Source organism: Plodia interpunctella, chromosome 29 (genome assembly GCF_027563975.2).
Source record: "Plodia interpunctella isolate USDA-ARS_2022_Savannah chromosome 29, ilPloInte3.2, whole genome shotgun sequence".
NCBI lineage: Eukaryota > Metazoa > Arthropoda > Insecta > Lepidoptera > Pyralidae > Plodia > Plodia interpunctella.
The window spans coordinates 3,267,600-3,286,256 of record NC_071322.1 but is presented as its reverse complement, the minus strand read 5'-3'; the positions used below and the strand labels follow the sequence as shown (position 1 = coordinate 3,286,256).

The window sequence follows — 18,657 nt, the reverse complement described above, 5'->3', positions numbered from 1 at the left end:
AATCGCAATGTTGTGGGGTATAGATTTCTACTTACAGAAAATAGACTAGGCAATGAAAAATTTTAAATTTTTTTTTCGTAGCATAAAAATAAAGTTACATATTAGTACCTACCCAAAATGTAAGAAGAGACAAATATATTTTTTTATATCATTCGTGCGTTGATCCCTTGTAGCAGTCATAAAGTTCCTAAATGAGCGACACTGTGTCTTTGGAAGGGAGAGAGAAGACAGATAGTGCTTGCTGCATCTTCGCCTTATTTGTATAAATATTACTGGAAACAATCCTATTGATGTAAATGCGAAAGTTTGTGAGGATTTGTGTGTATGTTTGTTACTCTTATCATGCAAAATCTACTGGACGGATTGTTATGAAATTTAGTACACGGGTAGAACATAGGACCTGGAATAACACGGTATATCCCGAAATACCCACGGGAACGAAGGCTAGGGGCGTAGCTAGACGGTATACAAGAAAAACCTGTACAAGATGTTTTAAGTATTAAAACCTGTACAAGTTGTTTAACATATTTTTAAAATCTATTCAAATCTCACTTTTTCACGTCAATTTTTAAATTTTATAGTATTTCTCAAAAGGCTACAAACTACTAACACTTCAGATATACTTGGATGACATATCCAGTCCAGCCACGTTAGAAGTCCATGATCACAAATTGATATTAGAAGGGGGTGTGAAATGCCATTGGAACAGGCCTTGACCAATCAGGGAATGGGGGCGGAGCTTGTGAGATGAGAGCACCACCGATTATAGAACCAGTATTTGAGAATTATACTTACGATTTTTTTATTTTACTACTTAAGTAGAAATTGAACTAATGCATTCAATATATGTAATAAAATGTCCAACAAGTACAACTAACTCCTCATCAGCTCATGTCACTCTGCATAGAACTATGATGTGGGTATAAGTAATAGCGGTGAATTTGGTATTAGATTGGTGTGCTGGTGTTACGTCTACATATGGAATTATAACAAGAAATATAGATATAAAAATAACACTTTTTTCACAGATTTTTACCACAATCAATAAATGCCTAAATGCAATCAACTTGATAAATAAAAAATATTTGTGACCTCTCAATTAGTCCTCATAATAGAAATTTGACCCATTTTTGTAGGTAACTTAATCTAAAATTTATCACAGGGGTCTGTGATAAATTTTAAATTAATTTACTCACCTACTTTGTGTAATTCAGTTCTTTTACAAGGCACAAGAATTATGTTTTGTTCCCGCCCCGCCTGCTATAGCTCCTCCTTTTCACGCCCATTCCAACAGGACAATGCCAGCCAGTGCGTCAAAAATCAAAACGCGATTCGCGCGCTTCGCCTCATCCTGTCAATATTTGACAGCTGTTTGAACTTAGAAAAATAAAAAACAAAATTGTTTTTAAAATTGCGTACCCGTTTTTTGTCTTTTTAGTAGTGTTGTGTGATTTTGGATAGTGTTTTTTTTTAATGGTGCGCCTTTAGAATAAAAAATGTTGATTAGATAATGGGATAGTGATGTGTACCTATAAAACAGTGATTTAATCTAACGGAGATCAGTGGATTATCGATATCGAAACATTTTTTATTGAAATAGGTAAGTAGCCAAAATATTTTTTACATTATATTTTCCCAATTAAATTAAAATCATCATTAAAGTTCTTTCAAGTTGGATTTTATCTCAAACCTCCAATACCGCACATCTTGGTGTCTGAATTGGGATCCCATTGATTTTTATTAGGTACATTTTTATGAGAACATAAAACATTAAAATTTATCTTCACTATCGCAATCTTCACTGAATTTGAGAATTAATTTTTCTTTTTTATTTTGATATAAGTACTTAGGTGCAACCATCAAAATCCGTCCAGCTGTTTAACCATGAAAACGTAACAGACGTCTAAGTACTTAAGTATATTACTTAGTATGGATTAACTTAGATTTTTAAGATGACCTTACATTCAGACCAGTAGCTTGTGCCCGTGGTTTCGTATAGCGGTTCATTAGTGTCACACGTATTTTTTATGAATAAAGAATAATTTTTTTGTAAATTAAACATTTATAAAATTAACATTGTACCAGTACTTTACTTATTTATAAAATAGGATAATTAAATTGACACACTAAGTGTATGGTACAATTTAATAAACACTAATGATAGCCCGCGGCAGCGTTTAAAACGCTCGTGAAATTCACCCAATACATACTAGAGGTCCGTCCCGGCTTCGCTTCGGGTAAAGCCACAATAAAAAAAGTTGCCGTAGTCACTTTTGACGGTTTCTTCTGTTTGTGTACCAAATGTCATTAAAATCGGTCCAGTAGTTTTTACGTTTACCTATTAATTACAAACAATTCTGTAGAACAACTGCAAGTAGGAGAAGTCAAACTTGTAGGTACGATTTGATTACGGACAGACAAACAAACATCGGGACAGGTGAAACTAAATAAAACAGATTGTAAAAACAAATTAATATTGGTATGGGTCTTCTCGTATACCTAATCTAAACGATTATTATAAAGAAGTAAGAGCTTGTGACTTTCTATCTTCGCAACTACCGAACCGATTTCAAAAATTCAGGTACATTAACCAATTATTTGCTATAGATAGGCTATATTTTAACTCGAAATTCCCACGGGAACGAAGCCTCGGGCAACATCTAGTATCATATGAAGTCACGATTTTGGTGTAGGTACAAGAAGAAAAAAAGCAAAAGGCATTTAAATTGTAATCTAACCTAAAATTTATCAACTGGCTCCACTCCAACTATTTAGTCAAACCATATACTTTTTCTAATATCAAAAACGAACATTTTATATGGAGCTTCTTAACAGAAATGTATTGTGACGTCACGGGTTTTGGAGTCGAAAACCATTTCTAATATAAGTAATAAGTACATACTTTAATGACACCTACAGTAAAAATAGTAAATCTCGTAATTAATAAAATTGTTCAACTTTAGTAATATTTGATTATCGTGTTTTGATTATTTATACATTCTTTTATTCAGTCGAACTGCCAATTAATTAATATTTCGTAATTTGAATAGGTACTTACTTACTTAACTTTCTATTTTACGTTTTAATTTTCTACTCAATATTGTAACAACAAAATTTGTAACCATACCCATACCATAGACATTTTTTAACAAACTAAAAAAAATGACACACGTGCTCCGCACGTTGTATAGTTGTTTATCATTGTTTACGTGAAACGGGACGTGTGTCGATTTACTTATATTAGTTTTATGTTCACTTGCTTCCTGTGAAACATGTAAATTCTTCAGTATTAGACTTTTTATAGTCAAAATCAAATCATTTATTCGGAAATAACACTTTCACAGGCACTTTTTCACGTCACATTTTAAAATATCAAAAGACATTTGTTATTATACACAAATATCTTTTATATTGTGATAACTATACTATATTGTGGTAATTAACAGCACTATTGAATTTGGTATTGTATAAATAAATAAGGTTATATTCAGTAAAAATAATCATTTTTACAAGCTGGTATTTCGTTTCATTTGTCCCGATGTTTGTCTGTAGCTATAGGTTAGTACATAACATTTTTAATTTCACCTACTTATCCTATACCTATAAGAAAAGTGCCGATGGACATTACAATTGTTAAATTACAAACTATAAATCTGGTAAACAACGAATTACTCATTTAGAATAGGACCATAATATCTGTGGGTGTTGTACGAGAAACACGTACCTAGCCTTAAATAAATAAATATATTAGGACAAATTACACAGATTGAGCTAGCCCCTAAGTAAGTTCGAGACTTGTATTATGGGATACTATCTCAACGATACTATATTTTATAACATATACATATATAGATAAACATCTAAGATCCGGGCCAATCAGAAAAAGATCATTTTCCATCATGACCTGGTATCGAACCCGGGACCTCTCGGTACAGAGGCAAGCACTTTACCACTGCGCCACCGAGGTCGCCTTGGCAGCTATATCAGCTGCAACAACATTCCCAAGTAGGTAACGTCAGGCCGGTCGTAAAATCACAGCCTGAATTTTGTAAGGTTTATTTATTACGCTGACATAGGCTTCGTGGCGTTACAGACCCGATTGAGAGAGAAACTGTTCTTTACTTCGTCCTCATACAATGCCCTTGATTTTTGTCCGTGGACAAAAAGTTAGAACATATTTTTTCAAATGCAATGAGAAGCTGAAGGTTAAAACAGTAAAGCATTGATTTCGAGAGGCACTTGAAAATGTAACTAATAATAGTTGGCGCCGATTTTGGGGTTCCTTAATAAGCGAGGGGAAGGAAACGAGAGATTAGTTATTGATTTTATGAAGTATTACCGACTTTAAAAAATTAAGGGGGTTCTCTCACAGAGACAGAAGAAACCTTTATGAGTGGCAATAGGCAACTTTTCTTATATATTGTTTTACCCAAGCGAAGCCGGTACGGGCCGGTAGTAATGAATATGAAACGAAAAACTTTTTTTTAAAACGTTAGATAGGTATTTTTGTTATTTTTCTTTATTAGGTAGATAGATAAAATGTACCTATAAGATTTTATTTAACGTGCAATGTAACTATGTCTCTATGTCACGGGTGGAATCTTGCAACTCGATTTTGAAGCAGATATCTTCAACCGATTGAGCTGAAATTTTGTACACACGTTCAGTTTGGATGACAATGCATTATTATGATAATCATGACCGGATGGTGCACCCAGACTCCAGATGGGAACTCTTCAACGGTTTATTGCACGAACATGATTGTTTTGTCACACATTGAATGCAATAAGATCTCTTTGACAATAATGAAAGCGTGTGCCAAAACCCGTATCGGGTTGCCGGTTTCCATGTCCTTCGGTATTTGCTTACCATCAACGACCTGCATGCTCATTTGCCCACTGCAGGGTGATTTCTTATAATAATAATAATAATAATAATTTATTTTCAAAAACTAGTTTACATAATAACTCTTTTTTGATTAATGCCTCCTTTTAAGCATTACGCCTGTGCCAGGAGACATCGCTCTTCCACAACACAATTTATATTTATTTATAAGTATATATGTAGATATAAGTATAAGTATAATTCCATAGTAAGCCATATAGTACCAAGATTTAAACAAGACTAAAATTTATTTAACATAAACATAATTTATTATATAAGACTAAAATTTTAAACTTTTATACATAGGCATTATTTTATCTAAATGCTCATATGTAGAACATAGTATGTGTGACTTAACGCTAATATTGCACGCCTGTGAGGGTAAACTGTTGTATTGTATGTGCCATCTATACCTTATACTACACAGTTATTGCAATAAAGATATTTGAGTTTGTGATGGTACTGAACAACTTTTCGTATGGAAGCAACATTGGAATCGCGAAAACACATACTTTTTCCACAAGTTAAGTATTTAATTTTGTATAGAACAGCTGTGTTTTTTGTAATTTCCCAAATGTCGCGGAGTTCCCACTAAAAGTTGTTCAGAATGATGGACTGAGCATGTAGACGAAATATTGCCAATGTATGAGAAGTCATTCTGTAGGTATACAATAAAAAATATTTAAAAAAAAAAAAGAAAAAAATATTTTTGTTTCATCTAGGTTCCGATGTCTAGTTATGGCAGCATATCACCTTCAGACGAAGGTATCGACCGGTACGAACCTCCCTTCTACTGTCCACCCTCACTCCAGGGTGAGTTCATGTTTTTACAAGCTTTAACTTTAGTTTCACCTGTCCCGAAGTTCATATGTAATCAAATCTTATTCACCTACTTCCGCTTCTCGTGCAGAGTTGAAATTTTCCACGTCGCTTCAGTTTCAACAATGTATTATTATGATAAGTGCGATGGTGCAACCAGAATCGTCTCCCGTCGAGGGAACTCAACGGTTTTTTGCGCGGACGTGATTTTTGTCACGACTAAAAAATGAAGATCTCTCGCTGAAGACAATGAAAGCTAGTGTCAAAAAAAAAACATTTTTGAAAAAAAAAATTATCAATAATGCCGTGACGTCAGACTTTATTCAAAGCGCTGTGTGTTTTGAATCGAATCGAATCGAATCGAAACACACAGCGATTTGAATATGTTTCCCACATTGGATTAGTTGTACGAAGTAGGTACTTATTAAATACACGGTTTCACATTACTTTTACGAATATTTTGGTAAAATATTCGTAAAAGTACAAGCGTCGCTGTTCCTGCCGTTAGCTATCATCAAGTCATTGCAGGCAGCCCAATGGACGGAGGCGTGTACTGGCCAGCGTCCAACACAGAGGGTCCAGAGTTCGATGCCCAGGACATGTATCAGGACGCTTCTCATTACATCAGCAGAGGATATGGTAATATTTCTATTTATATTATTATTAATTGTTGTTCGCCGCGAACTTGGACCTCGCGAACACAATTTATTTTTACAATATTGTGAATATTTCAAATACGACTTAACCGATTTTGTTGCTCCACGAACTTAAAAATTCCATAAGCAAATCCTACTTACATACCTTGTAAATTCGTCAAAATCAGACCAACGGTTCGTAAGTTATCGCGTTAAATTAAAATTCAAATCATTTAATCAGAAATTAGACCATTACAGGCACTTTTTTACGTCTTTTTTTATATTAAATAGCAATTTCTCACAAGCTACAAACTACTGGCATTTCGGAACGACCACTGTTGAGAAGAAATTCCGAGAGAAACTCATTTGAATAGTGTTGGTCCCTGTCGTCCCCGAAGGGCTTACCATTATTTACATTTTACAAATGTTTGTACACCTACAATTTTTTTTTAAATTAATGTGTGTCAAAGATCACGTCTTTGTAAAAAAACAAACTTATTTCTTTCACTAGGTTACGAAGACATACATGTTAACAACGAACCCTACGACAGCTACCACCCCATGCACCACGGATATCCTCAAAATGGTGGTGGTATGTTTAAGTTATTTTACAAACTTTTTTTTTTAATATTGCGCAAAGCTCAGCGCAGATGGCGCTACTGGGACAACTAAGATTCACAAACATTGCGCCAATGTAGGCAAAAAGCGCCAATTTTGAATTTTGAATCGTGGTGCGAGTTTGAAGGAAAAAGGAAGGGTTTAGTGGATTATCCTGAAAATAATAACACTATTTTAGTATTTTCGACATAGCAAAAGGAGGCAAAGCTTTTGTGTACCTAACATACAGTGCTCTGGCGGGCTAAATGTGCAGTAAATACTTCCCTATTTGTATGAATTTTCGGGGTGATTCAGGTGTATAAGGAAAGTCACAGATAGATCACATCACTATATTGTGGTTAATGTCAAGCAGTTATGTCTAGAAATATTCTATTGTGGTTCACAAAATATATGCTTATCGTAAAGACAATCCCCGAACAGCACTCATATATTACCATCTGGCGCGAAACCTCTGTCATATGATCTTTAAGACAGTGACATTTCGTGTTGCCACAAATTTATTTATTGCTTTTTAAATTATACAATAGGGTAAGTATAAGTAATTTTACAACGTCACAACGAATCTAATCCTATTAATATTACAAATGCTAAAGTTTATGAGGATATAAGTGTATGTTTATGATATATGTGTGTATGTTTGTTACTCTTTCACGCAAAATCCACTGGACTGATTGTCATGAAAGTAGGTACATAGGAGAATATAACCTGGAATAACACATAGGGTATTTTTTCCCTGTTCCATGAAAATCTGTTAACCAGGGCATTTAAGAGGGCGAAGGCGCGTGTAAACAGCTAGTAACGATAGATTCGTTACTAGCTGTTTACATGTTAATGTTTATGTCAATTTAAATAAATCCAGGTCTAGATTGTGAGATGCAACCAGTTCCAATCCGCTACGACAGACCAGCGCCCTCCTTCGTCCGGGTGGTCAAAAGACGAACTACAGCCAACAAGAAGGAGAGGAGACGAACGCAGAGTATCAACACGGCTTTCTCTGATCTCCGAGAGTGCATCCCTAACGTGCCTCCTGACACTAAACTCTCTAAGGTAATTTGTTTCGATTTCCAAATCATAGTCAGCCATATTTTTCAAACTTTCGGTTATTTTTAAATACTGGCCGCGCTCCGGGCCATTATGCCGTCGGAATTTCGGAAAAAAGTACTCTATGTGTTATTTCATGTTCTGTTAGTTAATATATTCTTTTAGATATTGCCGGCCTAGTAATTTTTTAAATTGAGGTAAAGCAAAGGTATCATCAAAAAACTGACAGTTGACAGCTGTCAGTGGAAATATCGGTAATGTAAAAATCTCAGCGTTATCCTTGGCAAAATCATCGTTTTGGCGAACGATGGAACTATACCACATTTGCGTGAAAGAGTAACAGGGCCTTCCTTAAAAATGGATAGGGATGATGGGCCATGAGCCATGACCCATCACGCGGGCCCAATGTGGATAGGTGAGTTTTAAACACTGCAAATACAGCCGTGCCTAACGGCAATACAATTGTCGAAGCACGGAGGAGCTGAGATTATGATAAAGAGAATACATTTTTAGTCACCCATCCAATGGCTGAACAGTTAACACAGTTATATTTTATTTTATGTAGCTCTCAGGTCCCACTGCTGGGCAAAATCATCCCCTCTTTGTTTCCAACCACTTCTATTCCTCGCCAGCTGTTGCCAATCCTTTCGAAGGCCGACAGTTCGTTGGATCATCGCACCTTCGGCTTGCCTTGCGATCTTTTCCCATCAGTCGGGACCCAGGTAGTCACTCTTCTGGCTTACATGGTCCGCCCAATCCCACTTCAGTTTCGCAGACTTTCTACCGATGTCAATTATTTGCGTGATATATATTTATATTAGGACTTTGTTTTATTTTTTGCACCCACATCACATTCTCTGTTTGAACCATTGATTGTTAGATAATGCTTTTAGCATTATATTGTGCGAACGTGTCCTATATTTTTGAACCTTTGAAAGAAAATTAATACCTATATACATAACTTCTCGTTGATTTAGAACATTCGTTGATCTAGACATATAGAATCATGAAAGACATGAAGTGAAAAATCTGAAAATTGATAATTTATTATGAAATAATAATAATTAAAATCCACCATTTTGGAACTAGAAGTATAGTATGTATAATTTGAACATAAAATATAATATAATTTATTAGAAATGCGTAAGTCTGTCTGTCACGCTTTCACGGCGAAATCGTTGGGCCGATTTTGTAATAAATATGGGTAACCTCGTGGTTAACCATATTTTACCTTGTGGTTGAAATATGGGTCTATTGTGGTCTAATGATTTTGTGAAAAAAGATTTTGTGATAAATATGGGTAACCATAAGTACAAAATAAGACGAATAGAACTCAAAGAGGCGTTAATTTTTAGTAGGTATTTCCATCTCACTCACTGTTATGCAATCGCCAGATGGTGCGAAAGAGATCGCAGAGCATCAATACTGCCTTCTCAAGTCTCCGTCAGCGAATACCTAACGTCCTACCCGACACTAAAATGACGAAGGTTGGTTTTTACTCTGGGTTGGCTGAAGGAGTTTGACGACTGTACTGTTAAATTCCATACGAACAGATTACAGAAACAGATAGATATACGTCTTTATTTCTTCCGGAGCCAACGGTTACGAAACGTGTTTACTACGTTAGTTTATGGTTGAAAATAGTGTAAACAAATAAAATAAATAAATAAATATATTAGGACAAATGACACAGATTGAGCTAGTCCCAAAGTAAGTTCGAGACTTGTGTTATGGGATACTAACTCAACGATACTATATTTTATAACAAATATTTATATAGATAAACATCCAAGACCCGCAAAAAGATCATTTTCCATCATGAACCAACCGGGGATCGTACCCGGGACCTCTCGGTTCAGTGGCTAGAACTTTACCACTGCGCCACCGAGGTCGTCCAGTATGTCTAAGAAGTTCTAGAATGAATATTTGGAAGCGAAAAAATTTGTAAAAAATATCCGATTTAGAATTCGTCGTTTTCTTCTATGCTTATGGGAGTGAAAAAAAAATTTTTTGGCTTGTTTTCCCGCGTAAATTGTAATCTCAGAGCGTTAGACCGCTGCGACCGCGCTTTCGTTACGATCCGTCAATTTTCTTGAGAAAAGAATCATTTGCAAAATCAATCATTCATAAAATCGACATTACCACAGTGCACACTAATTATTTTATAGATAGTAAAACTAATTCTTGTCTTTGTTAAAATTTGAACATTTGTAATGACAGCGCGGCCGCAGCGTAACAGTCGAAACCCTCTGGAGTATCAAAAACGTGACGTAACTTAAAAATTTTGACAACTACTTAATTATCTTTAGCAAATATCCCACTCGAAAAGAGTATCTTTAGTATAAGTACTTTATTGAGTATTAGGTACATTTTAAAAATCCCACAGAACATTAAACATGTTCTATCTGTGAAAAATCCTCAGCTTTGTTTATTCAGGCCATTCTAGGATATTAATCCTGAGAAAAGTTTAAAAATCCGAAAATCTATTTTAACCTAGATACCTAGAACGCAACATTAGAATTTTGCGGCTCCGTGTATTCCATAAAGAATAAAGACGCGTTTTATCTATAAACTTGACTTTGGACTTGACAAATCAAATCCTTACTCCACTATGAGATAATCCTGACTGCCTCCTACCTCCTTCAGCCGGCTATCACGTCTCTTCAGACCGTTCTGACATTAACCGTTTCTTCTTCCGCAGATAAAAACGCTACGGCTTGCGACGTCCTACATATCCTACCTACTGAAGGTTTTGGAGACTGACGGAGAACCAGCTGGCGGTTTCAGAGCTGATTTACATCATACAACTACTAGAAGACGAACAGCTGATCCTAGTTCACAAGTATGTATATGAGGTGCTCTCTTTCATCGTCATAATGTTAATGATCTTTTATTTTCACACAAACTTTCATCCCCCACCGTTATTGCCATTGGGGGGTTGATTTTTTTAAAATGCAGCCTATGTTTGAGCTTGTCTGTGACAGCGGCCCACGTGATTGGAAGTGGCTACCGCAGTCTACGTACGGTGCAGCACTAGGGGTGTCACGCGCGCGTTGTCGACCCTGAATATATTTTCGCGGCCTTTTCGAAGTACTCCATGATATAGTCTCTGGGGAAGACAGGGAGAGGGGAGGGGAGGACCTATACATAAGTATACTTAATACAGATTTAGCTTCTGTCAAATTCAAACCATTTATTCAGAAATTAGACCTTCACAGGCACTTTTTCCCCGTCAATTTTTGTATTTCTCACAAGCTACAAACTACTGGTTGTAATTAGCATCGACAGACTGTTATCCCCTACAATAATTTGTTAGTGATAACGATTTTTAGACGTCCCTGTCCCTGAGATTTTGTGCGGTAGTCAATATGTACAAAAATGTCGCAAAAGCATCGAATAATACAAGTACCTTATTTTTCTACTTTTACGAAAGTGCTTTCGTAAAAGTCCGATCGCTAGACTCTAGTTTTAATAAGGATTAGATATATTAGTTGAAACAGCATCCAACAGACGCCGTCGAGAGTAAATCTCAAGTGCAGCATATGTGAGATAAGGTAATGCACTGTCGAGCGAGTTGCATTGATAGCCATGAGAAAGTGCTCAAAGTATGGACGGCGCGGCGCCATACGAACTAAATATCTGTATGTTTCACAAGGTTTTAGTCGTCAGGACCAGGACACGTGACCCTGATCGAAAATTCGTAATACGTCAAAAGTGCACGTTAATATTCAAGTTTTCACTTCTGCCGGCGCTCCCGGAGTGCAAAAAGTTTTTTTTTTTTCAATGTGATTTCATTGTAAAGTGTGATTTATTTACCTGTTTTATTTTCGAGGGTCTTGCAACGAAATATAGGGTTTAGTTAACATTGATATATTATAAAAATTAACACAACAACTAAACACAAGATACACAACTAAAAAATGATGATTTTATAAATTACTAGCCGCGCCCCAGGGCTTGCTCCCGTGGGAATTTCGGGATAAAAAGTATCTTATGGTAGGTAGGTATCTTAACGGGTAGAATATTACCTGGAATAACAATTCCAGGTAATATTCTACCCGTTTACCAAATTTCGTAACAATCCGTTCAGTAGATTTTGCGTGAAAATACTTAAATATCGGTTCTAACCTATACCATTCTAAAGTAAAACATTTATTGACCGGGAATATTTATTTTTAACCTCCGACGCAAAAATTTGTGTCTGTCTGTCTGTGTACGTGGCACCCTAGTTCATCAACATGTGAACCGATTTGGATGCGGTTTTTTATTTGATACTTATCTAATTTTTATGTTGTGGTTCTTAGATATGTTTAAATCAAAATCGGTTCAGCCGTTCAAAAGTTGTAGCGAAATGAATATTGAAAGTCGGGGGTTTTTTAATTTGTCTAACAAATAAACTTGTAATTTATATATATATACTCTGTAAAATCACAAATAGATTTTTTTTTGTGTTTTTTTTTGTTGATTGGTGAAAAAATTATTTAAATCGGTTCGGTAGTTTCGGAGATTACCCGCCTTAAACATTTAAACTCACAAACGCTTAACTCTTTATAATAATAGTATAGATTTATCACTATGCTTGTTCCGGTGGAAAACAACTCAATTTTAAGCAAATATATTCAACATCTACGGAAATGCTGTTGCTGTTTATCAGTTTTCACGTATCCCTACTCTAGGGCGGGAACCACACGCCACAAATCACCATAATATCATAAACTAATATCATTGAAACGATAATAACGTTATATTTACGTAATATGACACGGTGGGCGTCTGTCTGTAGATATTTTTATAGTTATCTCGGCCATGTGTTGCACTTTATTAGATTAGGAAGTGGTCTAAGTTAAAAGAGGAAGCGGATAAAAAGAACTCCATGTTTAGAGCCAGGCAGGAGGCGAATTGGAAAAATAATCTCTGAAATGTTATGCTTATGAGTGCTTCCCGGTTGTATCCTTAGCAAAGGCGTTGGAGCCCAGGGCATTTCAACTTTTTCTAATTTAATTGGTCTTCTCTTCGACATACATAATCCTACTAATATTATAAATGTGAAAGTTTGTGAGGATGTATGTGTGTATGTATGTTTGTTACTCATCTACTGAACCGATTGTTATGAAATTTGGTACACGGGTAGAATATAACCTGGAATAATACATAGGGCACCCTTTTTATCCCGAAATTCCCACGGGAGCCAAGCCCTGGGGCACAGCTAGTTATATGATAAACAATTGGAATGCACTAGTCTTTGACCGCAAACTATAAACTTAGCGTCAAAAAAAAAAATAAGTCGACATTTTTGAAGATTCTGCCGTAATTTCATAACCGACTTCAATATAGACTATATTAGCTTATCAGCTTTCAAGACTATGTTCCCCCTTTAATCGTCTCTTACGACGTCCCTGGGAGGATATGGAGTGGTCTATGCTAAGCCGCCAATTTGGTTTGTTTAACTTACTCATAGATACAGTACAGTTTTTAGCTTGTGATAAATCACTATTTCATATAAAATTTGACGTGAAAAATTGCCTGTGAAGGTCTAATTTCTGAATAAATGATTTGATTTTATTTGATATAAGAACAATACATTGTGTTCTAATATCTGTGAAATTAACTATTATTGTTTTTACCATTTTAATCATCAATACATATAATAAAATTGAAGAAAGGCCAAATTTGTACATTGGATTTTTTTTTAATTCTTCATGGAATATATTTAGTTACTGATCAAAAAAACGTCAAAGTCATCAAATTATTTATTCAGTAAGTACAATTTGTTTACATAGAAATGTTGTAAGCAAAGGAATGTTTGTGCCAGTAGACCCCACTCTTCCATAACACAGTAGACCCCACTCTTCCATAACACAGTAGACCCCACTCTTCCATAACACAAATATAAATACCTACATAATTTACAATTTGTATAATTCTTAGCATTAGATCTAAGGATTAAAGGTTACATAATATATATTACCTAAATTTATTATTATTATTACTGATATGGATGACGAAAATATATTTTTGGAAATTTTTGTCTGTCTGTCGGTCTCTCTGAACGCGCATCACTCGTAATCTACTGGACCGATTTGCTTGAAATTTGGTTTGTAGGTACCTTATATACCGGGCTAACATCTTAGATACATTTCATCCCGGTAAATGGTCGGGTTCCCGTAGGATAATTGAAAAACTAAATTGAAATTGAAGAAGGGCCAGTACACTTTTTATAACACAAAAAAATACCTTGTAATCCCGGGTTAACATGTTATGATGGCATTGTAAACTACAATGTTGAGACTTATAGCGGACTTCAGTAACACTAATACCATATTTATATAAATGTCTAATCAAATCAAATCATTTATTCAGAAATTAGGCCTTCACAAGCACTTTTTCACGTCATATTCTAAATTAAATGTCATTTACCAAAGCTACTAGTATATCGGAACGACCATCTGCTGAGAAGAAATGCCTAGAGAAACTCATTCAAACTATGTATAATATGTATATATATATATATATATATCTATTTTTCACAATTAATAAATGAATTATGATTTTTTAAAACTATAAAAACCTGTTTTTTTTAATAATTCTAAAATAAGTTAAGCATTTTCTTGCCTTCTCATATGACATAGACCACAAGAGCATCCCTAATACATTTAGCGAGTTCTGGCGAATTGTAATCAAATTGCTGTTTTATATCCGGTAATTCTCGGCTAAGTTATCATCGGCAGTGGCGTATTTTTAGTCTCTGCGCCCCGGGTTTTAATCCTTATAATAATATCGAAGTGAACTTGCAGTTGGTCGCCACGTCGACCTTTACTGCTTAACCGGGAGAAATATTACAGTAGCAAGGACCGTGCAGCCGAAATAGTAACAGCTCAAAGGGTTCCCAGATGACGTACCTCGGTGTTGAGCGTCACTCGCAAAAATGGACAGAGCGGTGTTTTGCTTAAGACGTCTGAAGGGCCTAATTACTCCCTATCCTTATATATACTATTATTATAAAAAGATAAGCCTGTGTGAGTTTGTATGTTTGAGGCGGCTAATCTCTGAAACTACCGAACCGGTTTCAAAAATTCTTTAACCATTAGAAAGGTACATTCTCCAAGATTGCTATAGGCTATATGTTATCTCAAAATTCCCACGGGGGCGAAGCCCCGGACAACATCTAGTCATACATAAATTCCGTTTTTTCTTACAAATCTTTATGTAACAATACCATGCTTGTTCGTGATTTTGCAGTGCTTAATGCCTACATATAAATTACAAGTTTATAATTACAAGTTTATTTATTTTTCTATATATGTATTTATTATAAAATATAGTATCGTTGAGTTAGTATCCCATAACACAAGTCTCGAACTTTAGGGCTAGCTCAATCTGTGTGATTTGTCCTAATATATTTATTAATTATATATTCTATTTATTTATTTATTTATTTATTTATTTATTTATTTATTTATTTATTTATTTATTTATTTATTTATTTATTTATTTATTTATTTATTTATTTATTTATTTATTTATTTATTTATTTATTTATTTATTTATTTATTTATTTATTTATTTATTTATTTATTTATTTATTTATTTATTTATTTATTTATTTATTTATTTATTTATTTATTTATTTATTTATTTATTTATTTATTTATTTGATAGTAGTAAATCTGTTTTTTGTTTACGTCAGTGTTTGCTCATCAGATATCGATATTTTTAAAATTCCGTACCTTTTTAATGGGAAATGGGTAACAGATTCTCTTCACTTAAAATCTCATAATTTCATCGCACGGAAGTGGTGTTGATCCAGTGGTTAAGACGCCATGTGTTCGAAAAGTCGCAGGTTCGAATCCTACTCGTGCCGCATGAGTTCGTATACCGCAATCTGACTTATATATAGTATGACTAGATGTTGTCCGGGGCTTCGCTCCCGTGGGAATTTTGTGATAAAATATAACCTTTAGCAATCTTGGATAATGTATCTTTGTAATGGTGAAAGAATTTTTGAAATCGGCTCGGTAGTTTCGGAGATTACCCGCCTCAAACACACAAACTCACAAACGCTTACCTCTTTATAATAATAGTACTTTTATCATTATAATTTACAAATCAATTTTAAGCAGATATCTTCAACCTCTTTGGAAATTAATGCTGTTGCTGTTTTCAGTTATCATTGGCTTTGTATCCCTACTCTAGGGCGGGAACTACACGCTACAAATCACCATAATACATCACCGATGAGCAAAAACTGATATAAACCGAAAACAGATTTCGGAAGCAGTTAAAGAATAACATAAACAACGCGCGTGTCTGGTGTCTGTCTGTTTGTGTATCAGGTGCGCCGAAACTGAATTAGATATATTGCTTTCTCAACAAGGTTTATTTTTAGTCCTACCCTGGGATTCGTGGCGCCACAGCGCCGAATCCAGCACGTAGCTGAGAGAGGATGTAAGATTAGAATCATGATTATAGTTCGGCAATTGGTATGTTACAAAATTTATATCTAAACATTGTCGCAGTTTGGCGGGTTCGATATACCTACATTGCTGGTTTTTCATTGCGGCAAATAAAAGCACTGATACTAACTACGCAATGTATTCGTGTCGGCATCTGTCCGAATACGGTGATAGGGTGGAGCCATGAACAAAATTTTCTTCTTACAAGTCTCACAATATTATTTGATTAGTTGCCCGCGATTCCACCTTCGTGAAGAGTAGCCTACATCACTCCACTATCTACCACACAAGAAATCACATTACCTAAATCATTGCACCATTTTGGCTTGAAAGAAAGACAAGAAAGACAAACACACTTACATTTATAATACTGAATAAAAAATATTAAATGTTTATTCACTTCAACATACTTAGTACAAATATTAAGTACCCACACAATTTTCTTTAATGCTGAAAGTTACTTTAACTTCAAGCGGTGAAACGCGCACTTAATATTACTTATAGATATTTCCCGTATCCCATAAGTAACCATTAAAACATGTACCTACGTATCAAATTACCACAGACAAAGATCTAAAAGAAATATAGAAAAAAATAACAATCAGTCGATAGACTAGACTTTTTTGTCTACGGTCTCGAAATCCACGTTTTGAACTTTTTATAATCTTTTTTTAACACACACACGCCTCTGTAATACACACCGATGCCACGTGGCATCAATTATAACCTTGTTAACTTAAAAACAGACTTTTAAATAGCAGTTTACACTTTTTGTGAACTACGAAATTAGCCGTATAATTTGGTGATGTGTTCATTCATTTCACGATATATTACTGTCTTGGGGATAGATTTCGTATTTTTAGGGTGCATGTAATATAATAAAAGTAATAGTTTAGTTTTATTGACTGGCACGATAACAGATTTTTGTATATTCAGGCAAGCTGAAAGCGGCGCCAGACTATACAAAGCCGCGCGCGGAGCTCTTTCAAAATATATGATTCAAACTATTACATAAAGACAAATCAAATCCCCTCGACTTTCAATATTCATTTCGCCAGAACTTATGAACGTCTGGACCGATTTTGATTAAATCGAGAATATCAAAGAACCACCGCATAAAAATTAGCTATCGAAAAAAAAAACGGATCAATTCGGATCACCGGTTGATATGGTGCCACACGTACCTACACAGACAGACAAACTTAGTTGTCAAACTTATAACACCCCTCTTTTTGCGTCGGGGGTTAAGAAGTATAAGAAATATTTACAAAAACGCTAGTCCAATGATTATAAGTACTTTGGCAATATTAAGAAACTACTATTTTTATTGTCTACTTAATATATTAAGAATATTTTATTTTGAGAATCTCATATTATGAGAATTAATGCTATTTAATATATACGCTAATACAAATATTAGGGTAAAACTGAACCATTGAATGAATAATAATTAAAATGGTTCCCAGCCTGAAAGAAATGGATTTATTGATATTAATGATATTAAATTTATTTCAGGGGTTGAATCCATCATCAGAAAAGCGAGGTAAAGGGAGAACCGGCTGGCCACAGCACGTGTGGGCGCTCGAGTTGAAGACTGAACAGAATCTACAGTCCTAAATGTATAAATCTAAACGCTAATATTGTAATTTATTTAAATTTGTATCAAATATCTGATATAATTGATATCCTAAAATAATTATCTGAAAAAACTTACCAAAGTTTTTATTTTATGTAAATAAATATTTATAATTTACTTTGATTTATTTTACTATTGACGTTCGTTAATCATTAGTTTAGACTGAATGAAATGTAACGGTATTAGGTATATACAGGGTCACTGGTATCAAACGCAAAACCTCCTAAAGACTACTTGGTTACATCAAAACAAGCAGCTTTTATTCTACGACTTTTCGTGATTCGTAATTTTTGTTTTTCATATAAAATTTCATATTTTGCGATTCTACAAATCTTAACTGTATGCCAAGCAACACGAGACAGAAGCGTTACGTAACGGAATCGAACATGAAGTTAACGTTTTATAGAAACGACATGAAAACTAAAAAAACGATTTCTTTTTGTATTTATTACGTTTGGAGAAAAGTCGTGGATCAAAAGATGTTAGTCTCTATGTACCTTATGCGCCTTTGGAAGGTTATGCGTTAGATACTAGTGACCCTGTATATATGTACCAAAGACTAAATAGAATA

The 18,657-nt window shown here is 34.7% G+C and overlaps 1 protein-coding gene across 3 annotated transcripts; it reads left to right on the top strand.

The window, feature by feature from the left end:
* Positions 1 to 1,300: 1,300 nt before the first annotated feature.
* Positions 1,301 to 18,393, top strand: Hand (hand). Of its 3 annotated transcripts, XM_053766727.1 has the most exons (8): positions 1,302 to 1,600; positions 5,607 to 5,697; positions 6,232 to 6,342; positions 6,850 to 6,930; positions 7,816 to 8,003; positions 9,392 to 9,484; positions 10,699 to 10,839; positions 17,966 to 18,393. In XM_053766727.1, the coding sequence occupies exons 2-8, from the start codon at positions 5,613 to 5,615 to the stop codon at positions 18,065 to 18,067; spliced, it is 801 nt and encodes a 266-aa protein (XP_053622702.1). In that variant the 5' UTR covers positions 1,302 to 1,600; positions 5,607 to 5,612; the 3' UTR covers positions 18,068 to 18,393. The 3 variants fall into 3 exon arrangements, with proteins under 3 accessions (XP_053622705.1, XP_053622702.1, XP_053622704.1); XM_053766730.2 differs by lacking the exon at positions 5,607 to 5,697 and having other exon boundaries at positions 1,301 to 1,600; XM_053766729.1 differs by lacking the exon at positions 9,392 to 9,484 and having other exon boundaries at positions 1,303 to 1,600.
* Positions 18,394 to 18,657: the final 264 nt, after the last annotated feature.